The sequence below is a fragment of the Protopterus annectens genome, chromosome 1.part0 (assembly GCF_019279795.1).
Source record: "Protopterus annectens isolate FY-2018-M chromosome 1.part0, PAN1.0, whole genome shotgun sequence".
NCBI lineage: Eukaryota > Metazoa > Chordata > Ceratodontiformes > Protopteridae > Protopterus > Protopterus annectens.
The window spans coordinates 1547972599-1547991502 of NC_056725.1; the positions used below are offsets into that span (position 1 = coordinate 1547972599).

Below are 18904 nucleotides of genomic sequence, written 5' to 3' on the forward strand. Positions count from 1 at the left end.
ATCAGGGACAATCAGGGACACATTTTAAATATTATTAACGTTAACTTGAGGCACTGACAGAATGAAAGAATGTGAATTAATATACATTCTTTGAACTAAAAGAAGTCTATAACTCTAATTACTATTATTATTTATTAAGTGCAAATCATCACCTTTTCTCCAACAGTCACCAGTTTTAAGAGGGATTAAGAGGGACAGACCTAAAATTTGAGTCAAAATCAGGGACGTCCCTGAAAATCAGGGACAGCTGAGAGGTTTGCTTTCTTTACACACGCACGCACACACACACACACACACACACACACACACACACACACACACACACACACACACACACACACACACATACCAAAGTTCTTTAACACCTGGACACATACTCAAATTTTCAAATCTGTTATATAATGACACATTGGTTACTTTGAAGGGCAGAATCCTCTTACCTGCAAGCATCCATGCTCATACAAACACACTGTCTATCAACACGCATATGATAAGTACACATAATCTTTCTATCAGTGGCTGTCGATAACTTGGCACTAAACCATCAGATATAGAACAAAGAGGATGTCATCCATGCTTTAGCATATCAGATGGTATAAAAAATAGAGATGTGCACAAAAGCATGCCTGAGGGGCACAGTTAGGAGACTGAGGCAGATGCTTCAGGGGCAGCATGAAAAATTCACTTTTACAGATGGGACGATGCATGCCCTCTGTCCTTCTGAAATGGAGGCTGGATTGTAGACAGAGAAATAATTATGTTCATTATATAAATAGTGTACTTTCATCTGGAGGCTTTTAGTTAATTTTCTATGGCTTGCAGATTATCCAGCTGTCCATATCTACAGTAGAAGAATTCATCTTAATTAGTGTCAAAATTAAACAGGCCAATTACACTACTGTAGATATTTTGCATGCAGAAACATAATTTCCTGTCACTTTTGCAAATCTACTTAGACGTGTACAGACAGGGTACAATTGCTGTGGTAGGAGGGCACCTCTTCACAGAGTCCCCTGTCTTTTGAAGGGATCAGAGAAAGGGGAAACCTTCTCCTGTGGGTAATGACATGGTAGGTTGTTATTTGTGAAGGAGTTGTTAGTATAGGTAGTTATCTAAGTCAGCTATAGGGAAGAGTGGATGAGACATAAGCTAGCAAAAATGTCGGGTATAGTGTTAGGGATTCTGAGGGGGTATAACAGGTGTAGTTTTCTGGTGATCAAGGTAAGGTTATAATAGGTATTCTTTAGCAAAAAGAATATCAACTGTAATCCAGATTAAATGGTATCAGTATTCATATGTCATTAAAAATATTCATATGTCATTATATAGCCATTAAAATGGATTTACATAATAAATAAAACGGGATGAAATGGCACAATTTCTTTAGTGTTCCTGATATACTTTATAAAAATGCACATTTACATACTTCCATTTCTGCCTAAAAATGAAAAATTGTAATAATTAACTTACGGATCAGATCCTGTTGTCAGGTCACAGAATGCTTCAGATGAGCTTCTATTGGTATGCCAAATGCAGTTCACCATTTTATTACCATCCGATGTACACTGGAGGTCTGAAGAACCCATGGAAATGGTAAAAAAAAATAGTAAATTTACTTATCTGAGACACTTATATTGAAAATTTCAAATGAAAGAGGGACAAAAATCACTATCTACTTCATGGCTATAATTTTAGTTAAACTAAATGTCATCAGCATATAAAAGGGATTAAAAGCAACAAGAAAAAGTCAATAAAGACTCACACAAAATATGTTAGAAAAGGGAGTGGAGTAACATTCACAGAGTGAATGTAGGCATTTATTAATGATGAAAACAAATAAAAAGGAGTGGAAGAGGTCATACTGAAGCTAAGTTGCAGTAAAACAAAGCAAATTACATTTAAAAGCTTCTGACATTACTGAAATGTGAACAAGAGTGATGTGAAATGATTTATATGGCATATAATCTCCTGCTTTAGAAATGGCTTTAGAAATTATTATGAAATGAAGGAAAATGTTTTAGGTGTTGCTGAGAAAAATGTAGACACCAAGGTCTACAAACAAACAGCAACTGAGGCTATAAAGAAAGAGAGTAAGCCCCAGAAGGAAAAAGCATCTCATAATAAACAAGGTGTGTGTTTGTGTATATAGGTGTTTGTTGCCTGAATATGTGTGTTTGTATATGTTTGTGTACCCAAGTGTGTGTGTGTGTGTGTGTGTGTGTGTGTGTGTGTGTGTGTGTGTGTGCGTGTGTGTGTGTCTGTGTGAATGAGTGTATTTGTATACATATACATGTATATAAGTCTCAAAAGATAAGTTTTTGAGAGGTAAATAAATATGAATACATGCGAGACTCCTTACTGACATTACCAGAATGTGTATGTTGCATTAATATTCCCTTTTCTTAATTGTATATCAAGCAAGGTATTGAAAAGGGTTACTTGTCCCTACAAAATAAACTCTGATCCCCTAGTTTTAACACGAGAGCAACCTTGAACTGAAGGCACTTACAAACACACACACACACACACACACACACACACACACACACACACACACACACACACACACACACAATGAGTCTATAAGTAACGACAACAGTCTTTTCTGTTTTTGTTAATGCATTTATTATAATTTTAGAAAACAACTCACAAAAGAACAATGTAGCAAACCAAACACAAATATAACAAAAATATTCTAATTATAACAAAGCCTAATATATCAACTACATATACTATGTACACTTATCAACAGATAATATAGCTAAAGATCTCCCCAAGGTTTTTATTAAATTTATAGAAATAAATCAGTCGTTGTTGTTCAGCTTTTCCCAGTTAGGGGTCGCCACAGCAGAACTCCGGTCTGCTAATGATTGGCAGCAGATTTTGACGAACGCCGAGATGCCAGCTCGGCATTCAACCTTCAATGAAGGCATACCCATTACGCATGTCTTTCGAACGCCAATCCAACCGCAGGGAGGACATGCAGACTCCACACAGAAGTCACTCTCCGCACTCCAGCCGGGAATCGAACGGGAGAACCTCTTGCTGTGTGGTTACAATGCTACCGCTGCACCACCGCGAATGTACTATAGAAATAAATCAGACTAAAAGTCATTCGCTATTTTGTTTATATACTGATTTATAGAAATAAATCAGTATATAAACAAAATAGTGAATGACTTTTAGTCTAAATAGGTAAACCAAAGAGGATGGTGTGCAAAGAGAATGAGTTTAATTTTACTGTAACTGACCTTTATTGGACAGAACAGGATGAAGGCATATTATCCACGGTATGTGTCATTTGTTAATTTTTTGTTAATATTTCCAAATTTTGCAGATGATTTTTATTTTTATTAATGGAATAGTGATTAGGTAATATTTTAAATGCTATGATTGATACACATATTAATGAAATTATTCCAATTTAAGGATTTATAATAAAGTTTCATTCTGACTCATAATTGCAATGATGAGGTTGTATTAGAAGAAATAAAGTCCCATAATATTTATACTTAAGAAGATGAAATTCTGAGAGGTATATCATTTGATTATTTAGTAGAAGTTTAGCATTTTTGGTCCAAAGCTTATAATATTTATTTCTTTATCCTTTGTTCACCAGGTTAGTCCTACTAGGCTAGTGGCCTCTTTTCAGGGAAGACCTGAAGTGGTATTTATACTACTAGGTGAAATTTGGCCAGGGCATCGGGAAATGTCCCCTCCTTTTTTGGAGGCACAAGTTCCACCAGGGCCTAGGAAGAGATAGTCAGAGTACTGCAGGTCACGCACTCTGATTTATGAAGCTGCATGAACCATATGTATAACTCAAACAGAATAAATGGCACACTGGGCCATGCAGTGTCTGCTATGGAATGTCTGCTGGGGAAGGGGTGACATCCACAAGGCTGAACAGCCACTAGAATTGATAGACATGGCTGTTGGCATGCCAGATCCTGCTCTCACAGTGATGCTACTTCCACTGCTACATCAGCGTGGATGTATCCACTCCCAGACATGGTCAGCCATGTATTCGTGGTCATGGACGTAACTGTGATGGCAGCTCATTCAGCAAACATCGTTCACATTCAGGTAGCACCCTGACTTCTATCTGAGCAATGTACAAATCTTGGCAGAGGTAGGTAATATGGCCGAGGGTGTCACTGATGAACTGGATCCCCTACCAGACGCAGTTCACATCTGTCCTGGACATTAGGGTGTAGTTCTAGCTAGACCATCACACATCACACACACAATACATTTTTCAACACTAACTTATTTACCCTGATACTTGCTCTGACCTCATCTCCTAAATGCACACACTTTTTTTTGTCTCAAGCTTGTCCTTCTGTAACCCCTCCCACACACACTGTGCAAATGACGACTGTACCCTACCCTTTGCACACTTCTGTGATTAAAGGTTGCCTGTGCATGAAGCATACAACAGCTAGCTTATGCTTGTTTAGTCAAACGGTTATGTTTTCATTAGGCTACATCATAATTTTCAAGTTTGTTTAGTCTGCTAAACTTCAGTAGTGTTATTAGCTGTAGTGGTCATAGTGTAGCATAAGTAGTAAGGTAGCATTACTTATGTAAGATATCTTGCTCAGCTCCTTGTGCAGGTAGTGCTGAGACTGCCCTGATATCCACTGCGGTATCTGACTCAAGCTGCTTATGTGTAATTGCAATAGTGATCAGGCAATGCATGATTTTGGTGAATATCATCTTTCTTTATATTTACAGGATTACAATTTGTCCTTGGTGTATGATTTTTTTTCTTCAGTAGTCATAGGGTTGTGTAGATGTACTTGACCATCTACCTGTGCAGATAATGCTGACATTGCCCTAACCCCCGTGGATTGGTTTGACATGAGGCTGTTAATGCTTGATGAACAGGGAAGTTAATATGGTGTAGGTGTTGGTTAATTACATTTGAACTGGTCTTAGCCAGAGGATTATTATAAAAGTGTTAAAATAATTAAAAAATGTTCAGAATTTCATAGTTGTATGCAGGTTTTTTTATTGACTACTATTATTTCACCTATATTTTGATGTCTTATATATTTTAACAGTTGAGCTAAGAATTTTGAGGGTACATGAGCCCATGCAACGTAAACAACCAGTACCTTGCTTTCATACCATGACAGCTGTTGCATAAATGATGATTATAGTTCTTAGTGAAATGATGTCATTTGTTGGATCAAGTTAGTATTACTAGATTGCAACTATTTCTTTTGCAAGGTATTTACTTATCTCCTAAGAGTTGTTTCTATCTGTTTACTTTTATTTTTAAAATATGAAGCTTTACTGCTAAGAATGCCCTTTATATGAGCTTTAAGTGCAGCCATTGAATATCCTGTTTTATATCTTATTGATATATTTGGTCATAGAAGTTGGTTTATGCATTAAAAATTTCTAATTTGACTTTGTCAACTTCTAGCAAATTTGGATTTAAGTTCTGTTATTATGATAATTTTCTTTGGAAGGAGTTTTAGTTAAATTTATGTGTAATTGAATTTAAGAATGTTCTGAAATAGTGCACAGATCCATTTGTAAGTCCATTACCCCTCCTAATAAAGCTTTAAGAAATTAAGAAGAAATCAATTCTATATGATGACTTATGGCACAAGGAGTAGTAAGTAAATTCATTTTAAGTGGGTTCAAATATCTAATAGTGTCTGATATTTGGCATTTATCTTTCAGACATGATATAGCTAGAGATGAGTATATAACATTTGAATTGGAGCAGTTTGTTCTATATTGGAATCAATAACTGAGTTCCATTCATCCCCTAAAATGTATTAATGATGATGTTAAATTTAGATAGAAGATGAAATATCTGCATAATAAAATCCTTTTGATTTGTACAAGGGCCATAAATGTTTAAAAAGAGAATTGGATTATTTAGTTTCTTCATCTCAGAGATTATGTAACACCATCTTTCATTAGCATCACTTCTGGTATCTATGTTATCTATAAAATTATGTTTGACTAAAAGTGCTGTTGCAAGTTGTTTTGTGATTTTGACAGTTGTTATAGAGCATTTTAATCATTTTTCCATGTATTATTCCATTGCATGCCTAAATTGTGAGTCTCCTGCACAAACATAACCTTGGCTTCAGAATTATAAAACAAATGCAAAAACAGTTGACCTCACTTTATTTGTTTGAGCCCATTGATGTTCTAGCAATCAGTTTTATAACACCTGCATAATAGTGTAATGACAACATTCTTACAATTTTAGATAGATTGTTGTATGTTCAGTTATGCTGCTGTATCCCTAATTTATAGTCTACATTACTGGTACCTGCTACCTAAGTAGTGTACATACTTCTTTGGGGACATCTGAAAAAAGTAAAAACAGATTTTCTATTCAAAGCTTATGCATTTCATCAACACCTATTTTTTTTGCATGTACCTAAAGACAGAAACAGTTTGGTCAGCAGGCAGCCGTAACAGAATGATACTATATCTTGGTTGCAGCACAGATCTATCCTGGATGAAGGCAGGTGATCTGATGGGTTGCAGAGCTTGCTGCATATGTGGGAAGGAACACACAGCAGGAGCATCCATTTGCATACATTAAATGTAACCATGTTTGTACCTGGGAAATAAGACTTTTGGTATTTATTATCCACAACAAAGCCTTCTCCTATCACATCTTTCATGCCTTAAAACAAATCAGTTTTATAACACGTTGTTCTTTTGTGTGCAAAAATATTTATGCAGTACTTCAGACTTAAGTATTCATTATATTTCCCTGTCCTCAGCCCTGTGATCTTTAAAATATATTCACACATTGCATTTGTTTTTTGTTCATTTATCCATTTACGTTTTTGAAGATGTCCCTTCATTTCTTTATATCAAACACCCACACACGCAATATTTAATTCCTTGTGTTTTTACTTGTATTTCTTTAATAAGCAAAGCTAATTTATTTACCACAGATTTGCATAAATCTGATTTGTATTTGAAGTAAGGCTCTCTCTCTTTTGGTCTATATTTTTACAGTCATTTACATATTGTTGACAAGTTTGTATTCCAGGAGGAATATTAGCTTGCCCAAATGTTCTTCTTACACATAAATGAGGTTTGGTAACAAACCGGTTTGTCCAGGGACATCTTCAGGTGGGGGCTTAGCTAGAAATAGTAATGGGTTTTATGAGGGTAAGGGAAAAAGCTAGTTGGGGACGGGGTTAAATAGGAAAGTAGGATGATTGGGAGGAAGTGATGTAAGGGTATGGAGGGGATTACTAAGTTTTGTGAGAGTGTAACTGGGAAGGAATCACATTTTGGTGTGAACTTGCTATACTGCAGGCTTACATTCAAGATGACCTATAGGAAATATGGTGGTCAGGTAGGCCTTGGAGTGGTGTAACATATGTTGAGGAGGTGGGTAGTAATAATATAATATAATCTGTGTGTGTGTGTGTGTGTGTGTGTGTGTGTGTGTGTGTGTGTGTGTGTGTGTGTGTGTGTGTTTCATTGCTTTGTGGCAGGTGTTGGCTGATTAGGTCGTTTATGATGCCTGGCGGGGTGTACAATGACTGTGCATGGCAAAAATTTCAGAATTGTGTTTCTCCACCAATGAGTGACAGACAAAAACTGCTATCACTGTCATCAAAACAACACACCATTTTACACACAAATTGAACCTATTAATAGCGATCGTAGAAATGACACACTAAATCTCAGCTGATGCACACTGATATTTGTGTGCCGGTATTGTGCTTAGTTTCTTTGGGTGCACTGGGGAGGTTGCATGTGCAGTTTCAGAGTTTGTGGCCTCTGAGTTGCATGCTGGTGTCACTCCTGCTGTTCTACCAGTTGCTGAGGTGATGAAAGCGGTATTCGGGGTCTGTCCCCAACCTGGTTTGAGAGTTGGTGTTGGTCTTGAACTCCTGGGTCTGTTGCAGCATCAGTAATTATTTTACATCACAGAAGAAATGCTGCAGCTTCCTTTTCGCAGGTTCAAGTGTAACGTTATGCATGGCGATGCGGAATACTCTCCATGCATTTTTGTTTAACACATTTTACTCCATAGCTATAAAAGTATATTGTGTCATTTATTCTTGATAATGTTGAAATGGTACACAGGTGGTTTAGTAGTAAGTATACCTCATTATAGCTCTCAGTGGTACAGATTTCTGCAGAATGTTCAGAATTTACCTCATGTTTTGGTCTGTTGTTCAGTTTCCAAGGGGGTCAATATTTTTGTGATGTGTACATATATTTTAGCAGCATGAATAACAGTGCATATTGGTTAGCTTGATTTTCTTGTGGTATGTTAGGTTTTCTACTTTTGTTGCTTTATATTCAGGTGTGGATGTTGTTCCTCCCTTGATGTTGACCTATGTTGCCAGGTTGTTGCGGTTGTTTATATAACCGTTGTTCTTCATGGTGTCTTTGATTCTGGGCTGGGCCATGGCTGATGAGTGAGAATAGCATGGACAATGGAATCAGTGGGATTTGCAGGGTGTTTGTGAAGTGTTTCTTGGGCCTGATTCTGGGAAACTTGCTCTCAGTGCTCTATTTTATTTTTATTTTTTTTTCTTTCCAGGTTGCAATCTCCTTGAGGTGGTGATCAGTTTGGAGCAAGCATGTTGGAGTCATTGGCGGGCATGGGGAGACAGCTATGGGGGCACCCTTTGCATCTGTGTAGTTTATGGTTTTCTTGCAGACATCTGGGGATTGAAATCAGTAGATGATGATGGCATTTGAGGTTCAGACTTCATGTTCCCTTGTGAGATGCATGCTGGCTCATGTCTTGGTGACTGGCAACTTTTGAAGGTTGTGGGAATGGTGTATAAGGTGGTGGCAGTGCTGGGCTACAGATTTTCATTGAGGAACTTGGGGGAGGCTTTTGAACATATAGTAAAGAGGATGGGTTTTGGTGCAAGGGTTCACGTTGCATGGAGAACATTGGTAAGGTTTTGTGCCGATGACTGGAGGGGGAGGGTCACCTGGCCGTTGGTGGGATGAGGTGACCATTTTTTCACACACTGGGGAGTGGGGTGAAGTAAACAACATTTCAAGGGTTGATGACAAGTAAGTCTGAAGCATGCCTGTTAAGCATTCATGGATGGAAAGGGGGAGGGGAGAGGTTTGAGAGCTCTTGGTGTCTGCAGCTTCTGAAACTTGAGTAATTGCTGGTTCTGCTTAGGTGTTAGCAGAAATTTTGTGCTTACACTTTATGTTTGGACTGGGCAATGGCACTGCCTTTCAATCCTCTACCCTTGCAAAAAAAAAAAAAAAAAAAAAAAAAAGAAGAACACAATTAAATACATTTACAAGGCTCCTGTACCTTTCACATTTGGAAACTTTCCTAAAGAGAAATCTCATTGGCTAACTTTGGGCCGTTGTCTCCATGTATTAATGTGTTTCATCCAGATTTCTTGCCCTAAAAGGTTGAAAGGTATGGCTTTCAGTTACTGTTCTCATTCTTTCACTCCTTTAGAGCTGATTGGTTTAGTCTGTTCTGTGGTTTGAGGCCTGTGTTGGTTCCACACAGAGAAGAGGGCCACTGCTATAAAGAAGCTGACCAGAAAACAAGGCACAGAAAATGGCTAAACCTAAATGTTAAAATTTAATTTAGGAGGAAAATGTGTGGTCGGCAGGTGGGGGAGGCTAAGCACACAGAAGAAAACAAGTACAATACTTGTATTACACTATTACCTCCTTGTAGTTGGCACAAGTAGGATATTTGTATTACACTATTACCTCCTTGTAGTTGGCTGTTTTTGCATCTTCTAAATAAACCACCTTGCATAATGGTTTAAAATTTTGTTCAGAGGAAGGTTGGCATTATAATTAAGATATTTTCCTTACAAAAACGTCGTGCAGGGTTTGAGTCTCACATGGCTTAATTGGCTAGGCTTAAAATGGCCCACATGGCCACATGGGCAGTTGGCTCAGTACTAATCTATGAGCCTGTGCCCATGTTTCTTCTAACTGCAGTGTCTGAAACCTTTATTACAATACTTTTTGAAGGGTGAGGTGGTTGCTGGGATCTGTAGACTTACTCATCTAATTTTTCTAAGGAGGGTGGAGATTTAATCCTGACGTGCATCCAGATTGCTTGCTCAAGGAGGTGGGGATGCATGAGTGCAGTCACTAAATGATGGCTGCATCAGGTGCTTGTGTCTTAAAACCATTTTACAGTAGTATGTTCCTTCCCCAATTGTGAAAGGAATTGCTAGGAGAGATGGTGGTGTCAGGTTATTGTGGATAGGGAATGTGGGTCAGGACAGCAGCTGTGCAGTTGATGAACAAGGTAGGCCCTTGGCAGCACCTAAGGTTGTCATGTTTTGTGTGTGCAGAGGATTTACAATTTTCTTTGTTTTTGCAGATTGAAATGAGGACACAGAATTCCCAAGTTGCAGCAGTTATTGGCCATAGGGAAGTGGATAAGGCTGCAGTGGGCTCAGTGAGAACACAAGATGAAAAGAAGGTAGTCAGAACAGAACATCTGAATATGGACAAGTTTTGGCTTGAGTAGAAGTTGCAGGAAGGAGTCTAGGACATGCAAGATAATGTCTTTGATTTTGTGCATGGAGCAGCAGCAGTGAATTGTGGGATACCTTATCATTAGCTGAGGTCTTCATAGGAAGGGATCAGGTTGTAAGAGTATTATCATGGGGACACACCACATAGCATAAGAGATGGGTGTATTTATTAACCATGTATTTGCTTAGCACTGAAGGAAGATATTAGGTGGGGAATGTGGGTAGGTATTTGTGTTCAGTTACTGTTGGTACCTGGAATGGCCTTTGTTGGGAAGCTTTAGATGGGAAGGTTTGCACGATGGCTTCATACATCATGTCACCAAGTTTAGGATAGCTCCACATTGGCTTTGGCAGAAGTGGGGTTTTATAGTCAGGCAGTGTGGCTGTGTGCATGACCTATAAGTATATGGGTGGACCACAACAAAAAAATTAGGGATGGGGCCAAGTATTTTGCTGTTTGTGGAGAGTTGAGGACATGATATGGATCAGGGGTAGTTTGTGCCTGGTACTGGCAGGTCAGGTGGGGAAAACTGACTGTTGTTATGCATAGGTTGGTACGATAACCATGAGTAGTGGAAACTGGGTAAGTTTTAGTACATTGGTAGAGCGGTTTGTTTGAGAAGGAGTTTTTAATTTCCTAGGTCAAGGATTATGACAGCGACAGGGAATAGTAGACCTGGGGAAGGAGATGATGCAGTTGGCTAGGGTAGTAGCTAGGACTGCCACTAAGAAGTAATGAGGTTGGGGGGGTAAGGTTAGCTCTGAGTGATGTGGCTGGGGTACTAGCCAGGATTGTAATTAGGAAATAATGAATTTTGGGTTGGTTAAGATTACGCAGGTGTGTAGGGGTTCCAAAGCAGTCAGCACATTAATCAGGCACACAGTTATGGTGGCACTGTTACCTTCAGGTAGGATATGTTAGCAGAGTACTTCATTGCTGGGCATCATAGGTGAGTTTTCAGGAAACTGGTCATGGAGGAATTGGGTAAAGTAGCATACATCTACTGTACAGTTTTTTCCAGAACATCCACATTTTGGCCCTTTAGCATTGAAAAGTCCCTAATTTTGCCTTTTATTTTCATCCAGTCCTTCATAACATTTTTGATTTTCTGGTATATCACAGAGAATTCCATCCAGTCAATAATCCTAGACATTAGAATGCTCTTGTTGTTCAGAAAATGTATGTTAATAAAAAAATGCTTTTCTATTACGTTTTTAATTGAATTAGAGTAATATACAAATATTTTTTCTGATTGTGTTCCTTGTCCCAATTTGTTTCTGATTCTTGAACAAAGCAGTTAAAAATAACACACTGCCATTTGTCACTGCTAAATATTTTCTTCAGTACTCTTGCTGTGGTTGATGGTTGTTCAATACCATGTTTCAGGCAGGACCCTTAATTAATTTAGATAAGCTACACTTGTCTATATCTAGGGTTGCCAGCTGTCCGTTTTTTGACCGGACTGTCCGGTTTTCTGACAAATTGTCTGGTTAGAAATTTCATTCAAAACCGGACATGTGAAGTCTGGGTTTTTTTTTGCCTCTACCATGAATCCGATCTAAAGCGTTTCTCCCACGCCATCTTACTCTGCGAATCAGAAGTTGCTGAGTATTATACAGATCAGGGAGGTTCTACCACAATGCACGCACTCATGTCAGGACCCTCTAAGTGAAGGGCAGAAGCCAATGGTCAGCCTCGTTGTAAACAGTCCAATCACATTTTGCAAAGCGTCCTATTACCACATCATGTCCATTCTGTCTAGCTGGCAGAATTGAAGAGAAAGAAAAAAAGCTAACATGAGTGGTGAGGGGGTGCTGTATGATGGAATCTCAGTCTGGGGCATCTCTGTTCTTACTAAAAGGCTTGTAAAATTGCTTTAGGTAAACGAAGCATCATGCCTTTTGACTTCAGGAGGTAAGCAGTATCTACATATTATCTAACATGTTACCATTTTATTTTTGTACTACTTTTACCTTTAACTTTAGTACAAAATAGAATGGTGGGGTCAAGTTCTATTTTAATTATAGGGAGTTCAAGAGTGGAGTTGGTTTAGTATTATGCTGCAGAAGTTCAAAGCATGCAGATAACTTATTTCTTTATTTAGTTTTATTCCTTTAAAACAATGACACACTGGAGGCAGTTTTGCATTTTTCTGGAGAGTTGCAAATATTTGCCAATGCCAAATAGATATGGCATCTCATTTAGCTTAATATATTATTTTGGGAGTCTGTTTATATTACCTGGAATTACAACCCTCGATTATTGCCGTTCTTAAGCGGTACTCTGTATAATGACAGTACATTAATTTTGGTTGGATCTTCTTGCACATCACATAGACAGATCAGGAATGCCAACTGCTTCAGTTTTTGTTTTTAACTGATTTATCAAATAGTGCAACAAATTGAGGAGCATAGTGGCACTTAAATGAAAGAGTGCATTGTATAGTGCCATCTACATTTATTGTTTTGTGGTATGTGGCGGGCACTGGGAAATTGTCTTCCATTAAGATAGCTTTTACTTTCCCAGGTTTACATAGTAGTTTCTCTGTTTGACAACCCATGTGTAGGGTTCACAAAGTTGGGTCGTGGTGGTGATGGGTAGTAGTTTGGCTTTAGGGATAGTGGTGCACTCTGCTGTCTGTACTGCTGTTTTCCAAAGGACTATCTGACAACATTTGTTTTGTTGCATCTATTATGCTGTCTATACGACTGCTGATTATTTGATTGCTCTGAATATCTGGCACTGGTAAAGCTTACACTTTGCATCTTGATCACTGTTTTTAACTACAATCGCAATCCAGGGTATTAAAGAAGCTATTTTTATGCAGAAGCCGTAATGGGAAATGTGCATTTGTTTGCGCTCACTCTGAAGTCATACTTGCAAGCTGTCACATATTTGCACCATCAGTTGTCTTACTGAACTCCTGAGTTTAATTGTAAGTTAACAGTTCCAAAGAGTGCTTTGAGATTTCTGATTTTGCACTTGGCTTGTAGGATTGGGAATTGCATACTGTCACCAGTACAAGGTAATTTATTCACATGGGTGAGCTCCGCCTAAGGTGCCACAGCATAAAATAATATGCACACTGTATGGACTTTACCAAGTTTTACATTGGTTACAGAACAAATTCTTATTCTACTTCTGGTGTATGCTTTTGGTTTGGCCTTGTATTTGCCTCTGATCTCTTTGGGTGCCAGATAGCACATCTCAGTGTCATCCCAGTCTGAGGTTTACTAGACTGTGTTACTCGGTCTGTACTGGAACAGTAATTACTGCTAAGGGGAATGTTTAGTTTCTACCTGTATAACCAACTTTAAACTACACGTGTGGGAAACGCTGTTTCATCTGGGTGTTCTTGTGAGTCACACTGAAGGCTGTTACACATAGTTTTAGACTTTATTTAGCATCCTGTTTTTCTCCTGTACTATGCTGTTGAAGCCAATTATGCAACTGTGATGTTTTCCATACTCAATGCGTTTTTACCAGCACAGTTCTGTTGAGTGTCTTTGTAGTAGGCTTTTTTTTAATACACTGAAAGGAGTACACTTGCTGAATGTTATGTACGTGTTTATATTACTGTATACTGATTGTTCTGACACGTTTCTACCAGCACATCTGTAGTTTCACTTTCTGTGTACTAGTCACCTTAGATACTGTGCTAGGAGTACAATTGTTGAATGTTAATTCGTACCTATTTCACTGTACAGTATTCTACTGTCTGCTGCTGCTCATCTTTATCCTCATCTGTCCAAAGCCATATACAATTTGCTTCCCACATTACTCTTTCCAGTTAACTTCCCCTTACCTTACTGTTATCACCTATAAATCACTCTGTCATCCTCAGACTGCATTTTTCCCTCCAGAGTTGTCATACCAGCACTTGCTTCCCCCCACCCTGAACACACACTAGGCCCTCCAATTACTCCCTGTCCCTATATCTTCATACTTTTGTGTATTGCAACTCTCACCTACAGCTACTCTCTCATGCTACACTGTGTTACCCCCTCCAAGGATTTAAATTTTTCTTGGGACATAAACAGGCCATGTTGATGAGACACAAATGTGTCTCAGAGGGTCCCCATGCACTGGAACAAGCTTCCCATTCATGTGAAGCAGAGTCCATCCTAGCCCTATTTAAGCATAACTTTGACCAATAGGTGGGAAATTGGAAATCATCCCTGTTGTCAATGCCACTTATCCATTTTTTTCTGGACTATCCACAAATCAAATCAATTCTCTAGTAGTCAGGAAAACACTGTACAAACTCCAGTATTCTGTTTCACAAAAGGCTAAATTGGCTGATTTACTATGCTTTTTTACAGAAAAGCATAGTAAATCGGCTGAAAGCAGGCATCTGGAACAGAAAAAGAGGGCGTTCCCATCAGCTGATGTCACAATGATGTCACAAAATGGGTGTAGCATATATGGGAAAGGGGGTGGGAATGGGTGGAGTTATGGGTGATGTGAATGGTGTGACCTTAGTCCGGTTTTAGCCACAAAGAAACCTGGCAACCCTATCTATATCTGTATATTTCTTACCTTTCACATCACTACTCCCCATCAAATGTTTACATATCTTAAGTCCCACCTTCCAACATCAAACATTTTAAACCATTTAGCCATTGTTCTTCCCCTAAAATACATGCACAAAGCATCCACAAAACAACCCCATGCAATTAAACTAATTTCTCACACTTAAACATTCTGCTTTCATTATGGACTTACTGTTACTGCAGATCTAAGCAGGTTGCCTTACCCCATAATTTTAAATTCATCATGGCTGAAATTAAAAACCATCCTGGATATTTAGAAAGCAAAACTACATCCATTTGTTGATCCTTCATCTATTCTTATTGCTAGGCAGATATTAAAAAAAAATGTTACGCTTCAACAACCTAATGTTAGGCCTTCTGGCCTTCTCTGTCTCTCAGTGCTTACAAACCTTATCTGATATTCTTTCAAAAGCCTTCATTCTAATTTACAACCATCACCTCTAACTTACTGTACTTTCTTCTCCTAACTTAATCAAGTTGTCTAAACTGTAATCCCTATGGCATTACCTCTCACAACCCCCTAAAACATTTTAGTGCCCTACCACTTTCCTGCACCTACAATATTTCTATCAGAAATGGAACACTTCATATTGAGAGGACATCTGCAGTCTCATACTGTTACCAAAAATCTCAAACCATAACCACTGGAAGCATAATTGATATCAGCCACCTTAGTTCCAGCAGCAAAAAAAACCTTTCACAAACGTTTGTATAATGAAATGCGTCCATTTGCTTCCTACTACAGAATTCTTGACAGCGCATAAAATGGAGGTACAATGTGTTTCAGTATTTCTTCACAAAAGAAAATAAGCACCTCCAAACGTAGACGGAGACCAAGGCTATTTATTTAAACACTTTTATCAAAATGTTTTCTGACTGTTCACGCTTTCTTCACACACCTGTTGCATTTTTGTCCTTTAGTGTTATCATCACTGTTTCATAAGTGCTTATTTCATATTCACACAAAAAGCAAAGGTTACCCTACAAAATCTATTGTTCTACTCCTTAAGAGAGTCTTAATCTTTTTAGATTATGCATTGCTTTTCTATCAGCTCTTCACAATAGGCGTCTTAGCAGAATTTTTAAAATGTTTTAAGTTATTGTTGGTAAACCAGTTCATATACTTTTGTAACTCAGTTTTATTTCTATCTTCATTGATTTGTTGGCAGCTCAGTCCTTAATACTTGCATGTAAACTTTTTATTATTTATTAACAACTTGTCTACTGACCTTCTACATCTTAACATGATCCTGTGCATTGAGGAGATTGGTTAACTAGAATTTTCACCAATGATACCTATTTACAGTTAGCACTTCATGCTGATTTCAGTAATGCATGGCACTGGTTAGCAGACAGTAAGCCGCTTCTAAATATATATGAAAAAATAAATCCATCTTTTGGGAACAGATGGGTGGCTTACATTTCTATCCACATTACATTTTTCAATCTGTGGTAAACTGACATCTCTCTTGGTAAGTCTTCTAAATATAGGTTCATAGGTAGGTACTAGGCTATCTGCCCGAGGGCATTTATAAGCCTAGCCAGAGTGTGTCGGCTTTTGTCACCCCATTGATTAATTAACTGAGCCTCTGTCAAGCAGAGCCAATGAAGTGATCCCAGGGGTGTATTTTCTGTTACCCATCCACTCATCAAGGCTTCTCTTGAAGATTGTTAGTGAAGGACCCTACCTAATGTAGTTAGGAATTTTGTTCCAAAGCATGGGGAGTCTCTGACAGGAATTTATCCCTCCAGCATGTTCTATTTATTGCTGTGGCGAGGTTTAGCTCACTAGAGCGCGTGGCTTGCAGTGACTTGGATTTCTTTAGGTGGAGCATGTCCATCAATTCTGAGTTAGACATGGCTTTGTAAATCAGGCAGAGATCACCTCTGATTAAGCGATATGCCACTGAGCACAGCTGGAGTTTTTTTAGTCGGGCTGCATAGGACATATGTTTAAGGCCAGTAATCCTCTTGGCGAGGTGCTTTTGTGGTCTTTCCAGCTGTTGGAAGTGTCTAGAGAGGTACATCCCAAATGGGGCATTGTACTCTATGATAGGTCTGATGAGTGACGAGTAGAGGGGCACTATAACCTCTTTATTTCTAGATGCGAACCCTTTAGTAATTAGATGGGCCACATAGAAGGATTTCCTAACTACTTTGGCAATATGATTGCCAAAGGAGAGATTACTATCTACCTGGGTCCCCAGATCTCTTATTACCTCTTCTGTATTAAGGGGGCTGCCACCTATGTGGTAATTCATGGGTGTTTTGTTTTTCCCAAATGGGATGACTATGCATTTTTTGGCATTTAGCTTGAGGCCATGACTTTGACACCAGGTGTCTGTCTCAGTAAGGCCTTTTTGAAGGATGTGCGTGTCAGCCAGAGAGTCAGTTATGGCTCCCAGTTTGCAGTCATTGGCGAACTTGGTTAGCCACAGTCCTCCTGTGTTTGCCTGTACTTCTGAGAAATATATGCCGAACAGTAGGGGTCCCAGAACCGAGCCTTGCGGGACACCACTTGTGACTGATTTAGAGTCGGACCTGGAGCCTGCTATTCTTACCGTGTGTGTTCTGTCTGTAAGCCAGTTGGCAACCCATCTTGTGACGTAGGGGTTTATGTTCAGGCTTGTGAGTTTTTCTATAATACCCGAGTGAGGATTGATGTTGAACACCTTGACGAGATCAAGGTAGGCTGTGTGAACCACTTTTCCCTCATCTATTGCCTTGGTGACTGTCTCGAAGAAGTCAGCCAGGTTTAGTAGGCATGATCTGCCCTTAACAAAGCTGAACTGGGTCAGGTGAAGTGTTTGGAAGTTCCCAATGTCTTTGTTAATGAGTTCCATGATGATGCGATCCATAGCCTTGCAGACCAGGCTAGTCAGGCTTATGGGGCGATAGTTACCAGGGTCAGTTGTTGCCTCTCCTTTGTGGAGCGGAATAACCATTGCTGTGCGCCATTCTATGGGCATGTAGCCTGTGGAGAGGCTGAGGTTGAACAGCGTGTTTAGGTGGGGGGGTTAGTTCGTTCTGTAGTTCGTGCAAGACGCAGCCTGGAACACCATCTGGCCCCATTGATGCTTTGTTTTTGGCTTTTGTAAGGGCTGTTTTCACCTGTGCTTCTGTGAATTCCGGGATGCTACACTTTTCCGGCATTGTTGTGGGCCCTTTTGAAAGTGAGAGGGGGGTGAAGTTTGCACTGAATCTATCTGCCAGGATGTTGGCAATATCAGTAGGTTCAGTATATTTTGTGCTATTTTGCACTATCTCAGAGCATATCTGCGAGTTGCTACTTAGATTCTTGACATAGCTAAAGAAGGCTTTGTGGTTATCTTTCAAATCATTGGCTATTTTTCTTTCGAAGTTAGCCTTGGATGATTTTATGAGGGACCTTAGTTTCTTACTGATACTGATCAGGGATCTCTTTCCTTCTTGGGATTTGTTTTTTTTCTGAACTAGTTTCCTCCTTCTGTTGTATAACCTGTTTATGGCAGGGGTCCACCAGACTGGTTTCCTTCTCTTAGGGGAGTGTGTATTGGTTTTGCTAGGGATGGCATGATCCATGCATCCTTGTAGGTGCTCATAGAGTGCAACTGTAAAGGATCAAAGTGTTTGTTGTATCAAAGTGTTTTACTGGACCCTGAACTTTAATGTCACAATCATACTGCGAATCCTGTTAACAACGTTCTTAGTCAATGTAGCCAAAACTGTAGCTATGTTGAAACTAGACTATATCCTTTTCATCACCCTTTATAACTCTCAAACATATTTTTTCTGCAAACAGCCTTAAACTGCCAGTTTATGGTCACTGTATAATTATAATTTTATTAAACATTACAGATGCTCTTCCAGTC

General features: G+C 39.0%; 1 protein-coding gene across 1 annotated transcript in view; it reads right to left on the reverse strand.

Moving 5' to 3' along the window:
* The window catches only part of IL2RB (interleukin 2 receptor subunit beta), a 419294-nt gene that overhangs the window by 361125 nt on the left and 39265 nt on the right, over nucleotides 1-18904 (reverse strand). The window contains exon 2 of the mRNA XM_044068022.1: nucleotides 1471-1573. Within this exon, the coding sequence (XP_043923957.1) occupies nucleotides 1471-1573 (103 nt within the window). The remainder of the gene's footprint in view (nucleotides 1-1470; nucleotides 1574-18904) is intronic.